Source organism: Triticum dicoccoides, chromosome 6B (genome assembly GCF_002162155.2).
Source record: "Triticum dicoccoides isolate Atlit2015 ecotype Zavitan chromosome 6B, WEW_v2.0, whole genome shotgun sequence".
NCBI classification, from domain to species: Eukaryota; Viridiplantae; Streptophyta; class Magnoliopsida; order Poales; family Poaceae; genus Triticum; species Triticum dicoccoides.
In genome coordinates, this window is record NC_041391.1 from 153,448,268 (window position 1) to 153,462,243 (window position 13,976).

General features: G+C 49.4%; 1 protein-coding gene across 1 annotated transcript; it reads right to left on the minus strand.

Moving 5' to 3' along the window:
• Positions 1–8,263: 8,263 nt before the first annotated feature.
• Positions 8,264–10,758, minus strand: LOC119326467 (putative F-box/FBD/LRR-repeat protein At3g49480). The gene is made up of 3 exons (XM_037600105.1): positions 9,637–10,758; positions 9,392–9,535; positions 8,264–9,164 (listed from the first exon to the last, which is right to left on the minus strand). Exons 1-3 carry the CDS (start codon positions 10,708–10,710, stop codon positions 8,673–8,675), a joined length of 1,710 nt encoding a protein of 569 aa, XP_037456002.1. The 5' UTR covers positions 10,711–10,758; the 3' UTR covers positions 8,264–8,672.
• Between the last annotated feature and the right edge of the window lie 3,218 nt (positions 10,759–13,976).

Consider the following 13,976-nt stretch of genomic DNA (forward strand, 5'->3'; position numbering starts at 1 on the left):
GATGCTTCTTGGTGTTGGCTACTTGCAGAGCCTCCAGCTTCTCTTCTTTGACGTCCCTATAGTGAACGCGGACGAGGGATACAGCGACATCAGCACCACAATGCGCAGCTGACTTATTCCATGCCCGCACTCGGTCAGGGATGTTATTGAGTCGAGTCATCAGTGACTCGAGGTCATTCTGTAGCACAACCTCTGGCCAGAGCTCCTTGTCGACCCGAGACATTGCAGTTTTCAGGCCGGCGATGTAGTCCAAGACGTTAGCAAGTCGAGCTTCTAGTCGCATCACATTCATGGTAGTTTCATCCTTGACAGGGGAGTTGATGGGGTCCAGTCCAGTCTCGATCCGCCCGGTCTCCTCCTGGAAGTTCTAACAAAATTCTGCAAGCATGGAAAGATAGTGAATCAACAGCAACATGGCAAGAAAGTTTTTTTCAGTCGGATGAAAGGGAATACCTTCAAGTTTAAGGAACATCTTCTGGGCAAGATCACTCAGATAAGCTTCCAGGTCGTCTCTCTTCTTGGTCAGAGCCGTTTTTTCCTCCTTCAGTTGCACCGTTTCTTTCTTCGCTTCATCAACAGTAGTCTTTAGCTTGGCGTTCTCATCTTCCAATTTACCGACTGAAGCAAGCTTCCGGTCGGCAAGTTCAGTCTTCTCACGGGCCGTCTTCTGCGCTGCAGCAAGATCGAGATCCTTTTGCTCTAGGGCCTGCGTCATTTTGTCTAAAGAAATAACATTCCTTGGACGTGCTTGGAGTTGACGATTTTCACTACGCACATCTGTTCGAGTGAAATCACTCGGTTCAAAGGATAGACATGGAAAATGACAAGGTATGCAGTCAGCAAGTGGTTACCTCCCATGATCGCTACTTCCTCTTGGGCTTTCTTCAAGTTCTCCTTGGCCAGTTCCAGGTCGAGCTTAAGTTGGGTCGTCTCCTATTCCACAGTGGCATATTTGGCCCCAAGCTCACAAGATTTCTACAAATAACAACTTGACAAGTCAGTCGATAGTTACCTCCGAATGGAAAGATACACGAATGAATTACATAGCAGAAGAGTTTTAAGATTGCTGCCGAATCAAACATCCAATAGCAGTCTCGGGGAATACACCCAGTGGGTGCACTTAGCATGCCCCAACTGGTTTCAGTTCCCACTTAGCATGGTTAGCCCAGCTAGAGTGGAAGGAGTAAGAAACAACATTATTGGTTCTCAGACCACCGCCGACTACCCGCAGTCGACCGTAGTCTCGGGGATTACACCCAGTGGGTGCACTTAGCGTGCCCCCACTAGTTTCAGTTCCCACTCGACAAGACATGTCTAGGTCGAGTGGAAGTGCTATAAGCAAAAAAATTCAATAAGACCCCCGCCAAATCAAACATTCGACGGCGGTCTCGGGGACTACACCCAGTGGGTGCACTTAGCATGCCCCCACTGGACCAAGGTTTTCTCACTCGACACGACCTGGTCGACTCAAGCGAAAGAACTACAAAATGAAAAGAAAACACCCAGTGGGTGAATAGACTCAGGTTGCAAAATTCAAGATAGATATATGGACATCTTACAAATACTAACGCAATAGTATACAAAGAGCATGTCTGAACAGAACAAAAGCCAGGATATAGAATTCAGTCAGAAATTAACTTACAATTCCACTTACTTGGACATTAGCTTGAAGAGCAGAGCTAGCGTTGTATGCGGCCTTGCTGGTATCATACACCACCTTCAGTCGGTCCATCATTAGACCCGCCTGAATCATGGACTCCTTGGCAGCTCCTACTTGATCCTCTAGGACAGGATAAGCAGCAAACATGCGGGATGATGGAGCGGGTGATGGAGCCGGTGGAGGAGGAGCGTGAACTTGGGTAACAGGCTCTGAAGTCTGCGCAGTCGACGCTGAAGGCTGGTCAGTCGACAAGGGATTGGCAAAGGACACTCAAACCCATATTGGTTCATTAAGCGGCTGGACCACAGGCTCAGACGACGAACGAGGCGTTCTGGATCCAGGCACCCTCCTGCTCGAAGCTCGACCTCTCCTCCCAGTATTCTTCGGAGGCACGTCCTGATCATCATCATCAGGGAGTTGAATGATATTTGTTGGAGCTGCAAACACTCGACGGTAAAATTTCCATCGACCCAAATGTTCATTGCTCATTAACAGAGCATAAACGCAGTCATGAAACCATACCTGACCGAGAAGTGGCCGCATCTATAGTTTCCGTGTCGCCACACTCCTCGTCAATATCCATGGATGTCACGGATGCAGTAGCAGCGCTGGGAGTTCCGAATTTCACTCGGTCAAGCAAAGCAAATGAATTCACGACAACACAAAAGAACACAAGAAAGAAGTTCTTACGTTGAAGTCACGGGCACAACCACCTTGATCTTTGGCAAGGCCTTCCGAAGCTTGGGCGGGGCAACTTTGGCTTGCTTTGGAGCCTTTTTAGTCGGCTCAGGAGTTGACATTCGAGTGCGCTTGGGAACTTTGGCACTTGACACAGCAACCTTGCCGTGTCCCCCCACGGGGTCTTGCGATTGTTTGGATCGACGCTCCGAGCGAGCGGCGAGTCGACTTCTTCGTTGCTGCTGCTCGAGTCCTCACTCTCCTCTTCACTATCTTTAGCATACTGGTTGTCACTACCCTCACTGTCACTGTCAATCCCTTCCTGGTACTGCTCTCCGTTGGGCATCGAGTGCAGCTTGGTGAAAACCTGCAAGACACAAGTTCCATATATGAGTCGGATTTGAGAACAGCCACTCGACAAAAGAAAAAGGACGAAAAACACTCGGATATGCGAGCCTGACCTCTCCTGGCGTGGTTGGCGTCGAATGGCTGAATTCTTCTGGCCCCCCTTGGATTGTCCTTGTTGCCAGTAATGCTCCGGAGCCATTGGGACACCGTCTCCTCGTCAACCTCCTCCGATTGGGTTTGAGTGGTGTCCTCTGGGCCCGAGTACATCCACATGGGGTGGTCACGAGCTTGCAGGGGCTGGATCCGTCGACTGAGATACACCTCCAACAGATCCATCCCCTTCACTCCTCCCTTTACCAATTCAACAACAGCCGCAACCAGCATCTACACTTCCTCCCTATCCTCCGGAGCTATGACTAGTGAGCGAGGGGTGCGGAGTCTCTCCAAAGTGAAGGGAGGGAGGCTAGTCGACTAACCAGGAGTCGGAACATTCTTGTAGTAAAACCAGGTCGACTGCCACCCTCTAACTAACTCGGGAAAGTCATAGGGGGGAAACAGCTCCTACCCCTTATTTGGATCCCTAACCCCCACACATCTGGATCACGTGCGTTTTCTCGTCGACTGGGTTAGCTTTCTTCACCGTCTGAGATCGACAAGTGAATATATGCTTGAAGAGGCCCTAGTGCGGGTAGCATCCCAGGAAGTTTTTGCACATGGAAATGAAGGCAGCAAGATACAAGATTGTGTTGGGAGGGAAATGGTGAATCTGGGCTATGAAGAGGTTCAAGAACCCTCGAAAGAATGGGTGCAGAGGCAAAGAAAAACAGCGCTCGACATGGCTGGTGAGGAGAACACATTCACCATCGCGCGGCTGAGGCTCAAATTCGTCCCCTGGTAGTCTCCAAGACCCAGGAGTAATCAAGCCGTCATGGGCGAGATTCTCCAAATCCTCCCACACGACCGTCGAACGGGTCCAATCCCCTTGATCCAGCCGGGCGGCAGACCGGACCGCGATGACGAGCCCCACACCGTCTTCTTCCCCTTCGCCGCCGCCGCCGCCTTCTTCGCGCACTTTAGCGCTCGGTCTTCTCCTTCACCATTGCTTGGAGCTTGGGAAGGTTGAGGAGAGGCGTGGGGAATAGAGAGAAAGGAGGCGGAGAAGAAGAGAGAATGGGGATTGATTGAAGGCACTGTACCTCGCGTCGGCTCCGACGCCTTTTATGAGGCTGGCTCCGAGTTGCTGACCAGTGGCCCCAGGCGATCAAATCATATCCCGTCGCAGGCGCAAGCTCGATACGTGGCGAAAAAGGTGGCGCAAAAGTCGAGGAGTCCCAATCCAATCCGTTCTGCTTACTGCGCCACGCTCTGTCCGGCGTGCTTCTCCGAAATTTCGAATCCCGTGAAATCCGGAAACCGCAGGGCAATCAACCGCGTCTAAGATTTCGCGTCCTAATTCACTCGAAGGCTTACCACATTTATTCACTCGACAACTTCAAGCTATCAGAATCGATCGAGCCAACTGAAGCAAGATTGAAAGTACCAGTGTACTTCCCAGACTTCAATGAGATTCCTCCAGAGCATTGAATTGAGTCAGAGTCAACTTCAACCTTTCTCCACTCGGACCTCAATCCATTCGGGGGCTAATGACGAGGACATGTTCTTAGGGTAGGGTCTTAGGCCTGACCTAGACACCCCACCCAAGGACACTGACCTACAGCCAAACGCATTCACGGACCAACAGGGAATACCGACTGAATCACCCCGAAGAGCGATTCACTCGACAGAAGACTCCACTCGGATACCCCAATTCCACTCGACCACAACATAATCACTCTACCATATGAAGAACCACTAGGCGTATAGAAGATCTAAAGCCGCCCCAGGATGGCAACGGTCAGGCGTTCACTCTGTAGTCTTAAAGATCATTTATGGATGGCGTTACCAGTAACGCCCCATCTTAACTCACATTGAACCCTGTGTAACGGAGGTTTGAGAGGGTCCTGGCGCACTCTATATAAGCCACCCTCCTCCTCTGGCACAAGGGTTTGCACCCCTTGTAACATTCACGCATAATCCAGTCGACACAGCCTCAGGGCACCGAGACGTGGGGCTTTTACCTCCTCCGAGAGGGGCCTGAACTCGTAAAACTTGTGTTTACAACCTCACCATAGCTAGGACCTTGCCTCCTCCTACGTACCCCCTATTCTTACTGTCAGACTTACACCCACGACAATGACCAACTTCATTTCTCTTTCCTCCATTGATTGAAAGCTTCAACCTTCGATTACTTCCTCTCTAGCCAATCAATACACACACCACATTCAGAGAGATAAGGAGGAACACCCAATCTACCAATCCATCCAAGAAAAACTCGATTTTGTTGATTCGCCGCAAGATCCTCGCGAATCTTGTTAACCCTAGTGGAAGGGAGCCAAAGCATTCGTTGCTTGTGGTTCTTAGAGAAGAATGTGAGGCATTCATTGTTTCCCCCTCCCCAACGAACATTAGCAACCCCCCAAGTGTGTGAATTTCAAATTACACCATTGTCTCCACCACTTTTCGTCGTCTCTTTACCCTACCTTTTGTTTCCACTTGCTTGTGTGTTGCCCTAGCTTACTAGCTTGTTTGTAACGCATCATATAGGGTTGTATCACCTAGTTGCATTTCTAGTGAACTTATATTTCCGCACTTTTCTCTAAAAAGCAACCAAGAAAAGAATTGAATTTGGTAGCTGCCTGTTCACTCCCCATCTAGGCGGCATTATTGGCATCTTTGATGCTTCATTGGGTATGCCAAGATGTTGTCCTAAAGATCATCTTTAAAAGAACACACCTATATAAGTTAGACTATTAAACGTCACAGTTTATGAGAGTCGTGTGCTCTCTAGTAAACTCATGAAGAGTCCCCGGAGTATAATATAAGCCCCTACCCACGGGAAAGTCATTCAGCAGCCTAGTATCAGTGAAGATTTCACGTGAAACTTTTTTGCACAAAACTTGCAACTCAAGGCGTAATCCATTGTTCAAGTTGTGAATGGATGTAGCGTGGAGTTTTAGGTTGAAGTTTAACTTAACAGTCTCCACCAAAATACTGGTATATAAACAATGCTTTGGAACCATATGCAAACTCTGTGTGCCGCTTGTATCTTCTAGGGGATTGGTAGAATGATTGGGGTTAGCCTGCTTATTATTACCAATAATTCATGAAAAATTCAGAAGTCCATGTGGCCCATTCATGCATTACAAGGGAGCGTAGAAAGCTTAGGGATTGTTGGTTGCTGCCCACATTCACCCAGCCAAATTGTGGGCAGAGCAAACAATTGGCGACTGATTCATCCGCCCTAGTTTTGCCAACATTTTGGCATGAAATTAGATGGAAGGAGTGCATATGATTGGGCGTGCCAAAAAATTGGAGTCGATCCAAACAGACGCTCACATTTGAGTCAACGCCTTTATGTTGGCTTGACAAGTGTGGGCTACGATCCAAACAACCCCTTAGTCCCACCCAGATTGTGGAAGAGGCTTTGGACCAATATGTAAGGTTGGCTGGCTCACACACTATTAAAAGCTTAAGAAGAGGACACATAGACGTGCGTTCGTCCGCCTCCGGCCTTGCCACGCCTCCCACGCGCGTCATGTTTAGTGAACGAGCTGAGCCGGTTTAGGACCTTTGCACGTGTGCATGCTGGACTCGTTTTTCAAGCAAGTAAGAAACCGAAACGTTTTTCCGCTAGTGGAAAACCAAACCAAAGTGTTGTGACTGCTTCCATTCATCCCCGTTAGGCCTTGTACAATGCAAGGTGTTTAGGGAAGGTGTTTGAAGAAATAAACCAGACTTTTTTTTAAGCATCGGTGTTTATTTATACAGAATAGACACTTAATTAGGCGTCTCTCCTATAGAAATAGGCACTGGTGCTTCAGAAAAATCCGGTTTATTTTTCTAAACGCCTCCCAACGCGACTATCTCCTAGTTTTAGGCTTTGCATTGCCTGCCGGTTCTCCATCTCGCTCCTCGCGTACACTGCAAAGTCAAGTAGCAGGTCTTCGAAACCTCGCCTCTTATGATTCTGTACGGGAGAGGGATGATCAGGTTTTGGAGAGCGCTGCATTAAATTATCATGTTCTATCTATTGTTTTTCTAAATTTAACTTGATGAAAAATTGCTCAATATTCAACACACCTGAAAGCACCAGTACGAGGTAGAAGTAGCAAGGAAAGCGTAGGGTTGGAGGCAGCACGGCGTCTCACTCGGATCCGTCAGTACGATGGTTTCTTCGTTGAGGCCGAGCGGCATCAGGACGCGCTTGTCGCACAGCGCCTCTTACGGGCTCAGGCTGTAGCAGGACCATCCACTGACGATTAGTTTCGTCAATGGATACGTGCTTCCGTTGATGTTTTGATCTCATCTGTAATGGGTTCTTTACAACCTAATTCTGCTCAGGTTATACGCGCAGATGGGCAGTTGCTACATCAGTAGTTAGGGCATGTACATTGGTTTAGACGCCTGCTGTCCATAATAAACCTCCACATCACCACAAAATGAAAACAACCTTTACAACGGGTTGTCTTTTAGGCTATCTGTAGCACCACAAAATTATCAAATTAAGTTGATCAGTAAACATTTACTCTAAACTTAATTATCTCCGGCTGCCCTGGACACGGCGTCCACTAGTCATCCGCTAGTCATCCGCGACGGAGACGACACCATTAATTATGGCAGTCCGGCTCGATGCTCATGAGCTCATCCCGGGGACACAAGTGATTGAGATAAACTCAGAAACTACCATAGTTGATAGGCACGCACACACATAGGCGAAGATCGATTGCTCCTGAACGCACTGATATGTGCAAGCTTTACGTAAGCTAGCTAGATAGATCACTATCGCTTGGTGGATCTACGATTGATTGACGACTCAGATCCGTACTCTAGCACCTCCTCCTCGCCGCCGGCTTGCAGAACTACGGTGGCTCGATTCCATCCAAGCAGCGCGGCAGCCGGTATGGAGGGTTGGAAGGCTAGATCCACAAATTAAGGAATTCGTTGGAGACGGCCGCGATACAACGCTAGAAAGCCGTCGGTAGGGGCCGAAATTTTAGCGCTACAGACGATCTGCAATTCTACCGACGGGCTCCCTCTCTCTCTTCATTCTCTCTCTTCCACGTCATAAAAAGTCTGAGTTGGCGGCTCTTATAGACAGCTGAGTCATTACTGTTGTACATGCCCTTACTGTGAACTCCAGTGCATATTCCATACTCCATAGCTATTGGTTTTGACTCACAAGTGTCAGCACCACAAAACACGCAAATGTTGGGTAACTTATTTACCAACTAAAACCACGACACTTATTTTGAATCGGAAAGAGCATACTATAGTGCCTTTAACAACAGAATAAAATTTTAGAACAGGCGAGCACACCATTCTTTGTGACCAACAACTGTGAACGCAAGCATAATTTGGCGATCACAAGGCGCAACTGTAAATTCTGAACCCGGCATGAAAAACACGTGAGTTTTCCACCATATATAGCTTCCAAATCAACAAACAGAAATACCTCATCTGTATTATCTGTCACGCAGCTGAACAATACTTACTGCCCCATGGGCGAGGATCAGTAAAATGCATTGCATTCCACATCTCAGAATCATATTAGGTGCATCTGATATGATAGGTACTTTTACAAGCCAAAAAGGCCAAAAACAATATTCAGCCAGGGTACTTCCACATCTCAGTCTCCTCAAGAAAGAGTGCAACATGCTAGTAAAACATGTCGATGTGATAAGTAAACTAATAAGTAAACATGTCGATGTGATAAGTAAACTAACATGTCGATGAATGACCTTCATGGCCTCATTCCTACCTTCTCAGTTCACCCCAAAATTATGAAGAACTAATAAGTAAACTAGTACCACACCCTTAGCAGCTCAAAGTAAACATGTCGATGTGAAATAGCACCAGCATCAGTACCATGATCAAAAACAGAAACCTCTCATGCCATAACTCGAGAAGCGATCCAGCACTTGTCATGCCTCAACACACAGAAGGGATCCTCCACTGACAAGTCAATGGCGTTCTGAAAGGTCCAGCAAGGGGAGGCAACGTAAACATAAATAATATTACTGCCACTGCTTCCACCTGATGGCGCATTGCCCTCACCAACGGATCCTGACACAGGACCTCCCTCCATTACCACACCATCACTGCCACTACTTCCACCTGATGACACATTGCCCTCACCAGCAGAACCTGACATAGGGCCTCCCTCCACTACCACATCATCACTCTCAGCACAATCGATGCCCAGCGTCTTAAGCACCTTCGCCTTCTTCAGGATATAACAAAGAAACAAGTACTCACAGTCCAGACCCTGGTATCTATGGAAGACGAATGTCTTCAGATGAGATTCAAGGCAATCACAAGAGCCCAGGGACTTCCAGAACTCAGCAAAACCGACACTATCAGGTGAACTGGGTCGAATGGACTGGATAGCCAAAAAAAAAAAAAAATGTTAGTGTTTAGCATATCAATCTTCAAATTACACCAAAAATACAACTAGAAGTGCTAGAACAGATATCTACAACATCAATCTGGAATATATAACAATGAACAACTAGCACTTGAATAAGCTGATATCCACATTATCATCTTGAATCGCAATCGATAAACAAGTATAGGGACGAACAGATATGCATATGATGCGTGTACTACCATGACATGAAGCGTTTCGAGGCGAGGAAAGCATCTGAGCAGAGTGTCCAGCATCTTGACCTCCATGTCGTGCGAAAACCGCACCTTGACAGCCAGCATCTTCGAACTTGGCAGCATGGCCCTAGCTCTCACATTCATACCGGCCTGCCATTGAGGCAAATTAAACACCATGAGAAATTTGATTGAATGCACAGTCATGTAATGAGTATTAAGTGCAGGTCACAGAAGTAACAAGACCCAGTTACCCTGATGACAACGCCACCAATCTCGAGCGCGTGGACCTGGAGGTCCAAGAAGCCGAGCACCTCCAGCCTAGGCGCATTGACAATCCTAACGGGCCTCCGATCGGAAATGCTATGGAAGAGCAGGCGCTCCAGGCAAGGTGCATCCTCGACGATGATTTCATTGAAACCGCATCTCCATTCCATCATGACGCAGAGGCTGCTGGACCTGATACGGAGGCGTGAACGGCAGCTGTACGCCATGGCAAAGGAGAGGATTCTCAGCTTGGAGCAGTGCGCGAGCAAGGCATCGACATCCCTGTCCTCGATGATGGAGTGAAAAAGGCCGAGCTCATGGAGGTTGGGAAATGCGGGCTGGTGGGCAGTAGTGTCTGGGAAGCGCCAGAAGCCGATGTAGAGGCGGGTGAGAGAGCCACAGCTGAGGATGTCGTCGGGGAGCGGCATGTCGAGCGGCCAGGGGCGGTTGAAGAGGATGAGGTCCTGGACGTCCTTGGCGGCGAGGCTGGCGATCAGGCGCTCGAGCGCGTACTCCTGCCGGTGGAAGGAGGTGCGTGTGACGCGCACGGCACGGACGGGGCCGGGGTGAGCGGCCACGCAGCGCGAGAGGGCACGCACGGCGCTGAAACCGCGGGCCCTGATGTGGGCGTCGTCGACGAGGAGCGGGGTCGCCGCCCAGACGCCGCGCCAGCGGGTCGAGAGGACCATGGTGCGCGCGGCTTCGTTGGTGGGGAGGCAGGAGACGATGTTGGAGAGCAGGTCGTCCGGTAGGCGGCTGATGTGGTCCTGGCCGTCATCGTCAAGTGCCGCCGGATCGACAGCGGGCCCGTCGGCGGGGGCGGCGGTGTCGTCATCGGAGGAGGTGAGGGAGAAGTGGTCGTCGTCGGAGTCGGAGGACTCGTCGGCGTCGGCGTCGGGCGCGGGGACGAAGGGTGGGGGCAGGAGGGAGATGAGGTAGGGGACGATGCGATCGATGCGATCCTGCGCGGACGGCCCCTCCAGTGCCAGAATGTTGAAGTACGCCCCGATTTGGGCGTAGGTGACAAATACTTCTTCTCCTCCCCCTGCGGCGGCGTCCATGGCGGCGGATCCCGCTAGGGTTTTGTCGGCGGGCTGAACGAATGGGGACTGGCGTGGGGTGCCGTGGACCGTGGTGGACTGGTGATAGTGGGCTCTGGTCTGACTAGTGCTGTGATTTCTGAACTTGTGGGCCAAAATTTAAAATTCAAATTCATTCCATATTGCAGATCGATCAAACAGATATATTCAGCTGTGAACAGTTGTGACACAACTACTACTGACAGGTGAATTGATTTTTTTTCTTGTGTATGTCAAAGTCAGATTCATAATTCTTAGTGGTTCATAATAGTCTACCTGTCGCGCCACTTTGCGAACTAGAGGCCGCACTATAGGAAGCCACACTATGGGAAGGGAGTTTTTATTATGTTTGAGATGCTTTATACTTTCGGTAAATCTCTACTCCTAATGTCTGAGTTGGTGAATAATTTCCACGTTTTTTCCCGTTGGTTTTTTTCGTCTCTCCTCCCACCACCCCCTCCCACCATGGTCCATCGGTTTATTTTTCTCTTCACTCTTCATTATAACCAGAACTTTCCTAACGTATAACAAATCACGAAATTTGTTTTAGGAAACAAATAACAGATTTTCAGGAAACAAATAATAAATTTTAATCTAACTTTCCTAACTTATCCAAATCAATCGATTTCTCTCATTAGTGAATCTCTACTCCTAATGTCTGAGTTGATGAATAGTTTCCATAGTTTTTTTCACTGGGTTTTTTCGTCTCTCCTCCCACCACCCCCTCCCACCGTGGTCCATCGGTTTATTTTTCTCTTCACTCTTTATTACAACCAGAACTTTCCTAATGTATAACAAATCACGGAATTTGTTTTAGGAAACAAATAACAGATTTTCAGGAAACAAATAATAAATTTTAATCTAACTTTCCTAACTTATCCAAATCAATCGATTTCTCTCATTAGTGCAATTTGTTTTAGGAAACAAATAATAAATTTTTAGGAAACAAAGAACTGATTTTAAGGAAATAAACAAATAGCAGATTTGTGCTCCTACGGTGACCTCTGAGACTGCCGGCGTCGGCGCCATCACGAAGAGAAAACGGACGATCCCATCACGAAGAGAAAACGGACGATCCCGTCGACGACCACACAGCGACGCCCACTCGTGCGGAAAAAAACGGACCACGACCATGTAGGGACATCCCCTCGCACGAAAAAAGATCAAACGAACCAGGGAAACGAGGCCACCCCGCACGAAAAAATATCGGGTGAATGAGGCTCCCTCTCTCCATCCCTCGATCTCATCCTCCTGTCACTCGACCATATTTTTTCTAGGGTTCCCACCTCCGCCGCCCATCGTCTTCGCCCGCCCACTGCCGCCCCTCCCCTCGACCTGCCCCCGACGGTGAGGCCTAACCAAACCTCGGGGTTCTCCTCCGCTGTTGTCACGAGTGGTCAAGGTCGACAAGGTGGTGATGAATCTGCACGCCAGCCTTCTTCCACTCCCATCCCCATCTTCCTCGGTACTCGATTTGGAACAACACTTGTGGAGTGCGGACGTGGCGAAGGGGACCTAGCGAGGTGTGCGTGTAAGAGGACCTGGTGTTCCCGGCTTCCCTGGTGGCGCGGTCCATGATAGGGCAAGACCTGGCGGTGGCCTTCTTCAGCAACTTCTTCGGCTCCGTTGGCCCTGACCCCCGCTTCGTCATCGACGATAGGTACGGCCATGACCCCTCCGCTGTTGACGTCACATGGCACCTCAAAACGCAAATTAAATTCATGTCATCTATTTGTCACCGTTGTACGTCAGGTAGAGCAGCTCTGCGGAAGCCGCCGGCCACCAGGATCAGCTACGTGAGCAGCTGCATCCATCCATCTTGCGAGTTAATTAGCATAAATAAATGCCCAACTGATTCCGTTACTTTGCAGATTCTGTAGTGCAGTATGTGTGAAGCAAGAAAGTTATGATCTGGTGACAGAAGTCCTTTGAACGTGGACAAATCGGTACCAAAATTGATTTGGTTCTTCCAATCTGTGTGTACAATGTTGTTTCTGAGGAGCGAGTAGGTGGAGCACATGAGTGACGTGATACGCCAAACTCTCACTAACTCTTAGCATCTCATAATGTGACGTCTATAGGAGATGGAGCAGCGCCTCCTTGATGCATGAGCCGATGCGGTCTGAATCAAGCCTGTGTGCATCTTGGTGAGAATCATTGGTCTGGTTTGACCATATTTTTGGACTGCATTTTGTGGTTGTGTGGGAAATTGTGTGCAGCGTAGGATCTGTACTGTACATGGATTGCAATTGCAGGACTGATGGTAAGGTTTGATCAATGAACATCAACACAATTTACCGTTTGATCTTGATTAAGCACGTGTGATGGCGTAGTCTCTCTCTGTGTCGCTGAAAGGCACTTGGGTGTGGGCGCACACGGAGATGGGTTTAGTAGGGGCCCTACGAGTGGGTAAGGGCGGGCGTGGAGATCACTATTCCTGTGTCAGCGAACATACTGCAAGCGTGTGTGACGAGGACGAACTTGGCAAATGCAATGGTGGGGTGTTATGACCAGCATATTAGGGGCTTAGCCCAGTGGGTTATGGCCCAAGTATCTTAATCATTATTAGGGGCTTAGCCCAATTATCTTATCGTATTAGGATCGTTTGCTTAGGAGTCAAGTAAACCTCTCTATATAAGGAGAGAAGATGCATCAATCTAATCAAGCAAGAAGCAATCAATATTTGCTCGGCTTCCCTTAGGGAGCCGGGAGATCTAAACCCTAGTCGCACCTCTCTCTCTCGCCGCCATCCTCCTTCCCGATCGCGATGGCGCCAGTGCGCCGGCCGCCGCGCCTTCGGCCCCGTCAACCCTTCCCCTTCCCCTACAACCTGAGGAGCAGGTCCGGTAGGACCCTGGGTTCTACCAATTTGGTATCCAGAGACTCGGGTTCGATCATGTCTTCTTCAACGCCCATGTCGTCGCTGCCCATCGTCCCATCGCGCCATTGACCACCGCCCCGATGTTCACCGCCTCGATGATCACCGTCGGGGGCCCCACGCTGCCGGGCCTGGTCACCACCGTGGGCTCCCCACCGCCGCCGGCCCCCATCACTTCCGCGCCGCCAATGACCGCCGTCTTCACGCCGGAACAGGTCACCAATACCTTGCGGGATCTCGTGACGGCCCTCCAGGGACTCCTTCTGAACCAGTACCACCAGTACATGGCTGGGCCATACGCACCTCCGCCGGCTGCACCGACCGCCGCATACGGCTACCCCACGCTGTCGTGACCATCCCAAGGCGCACC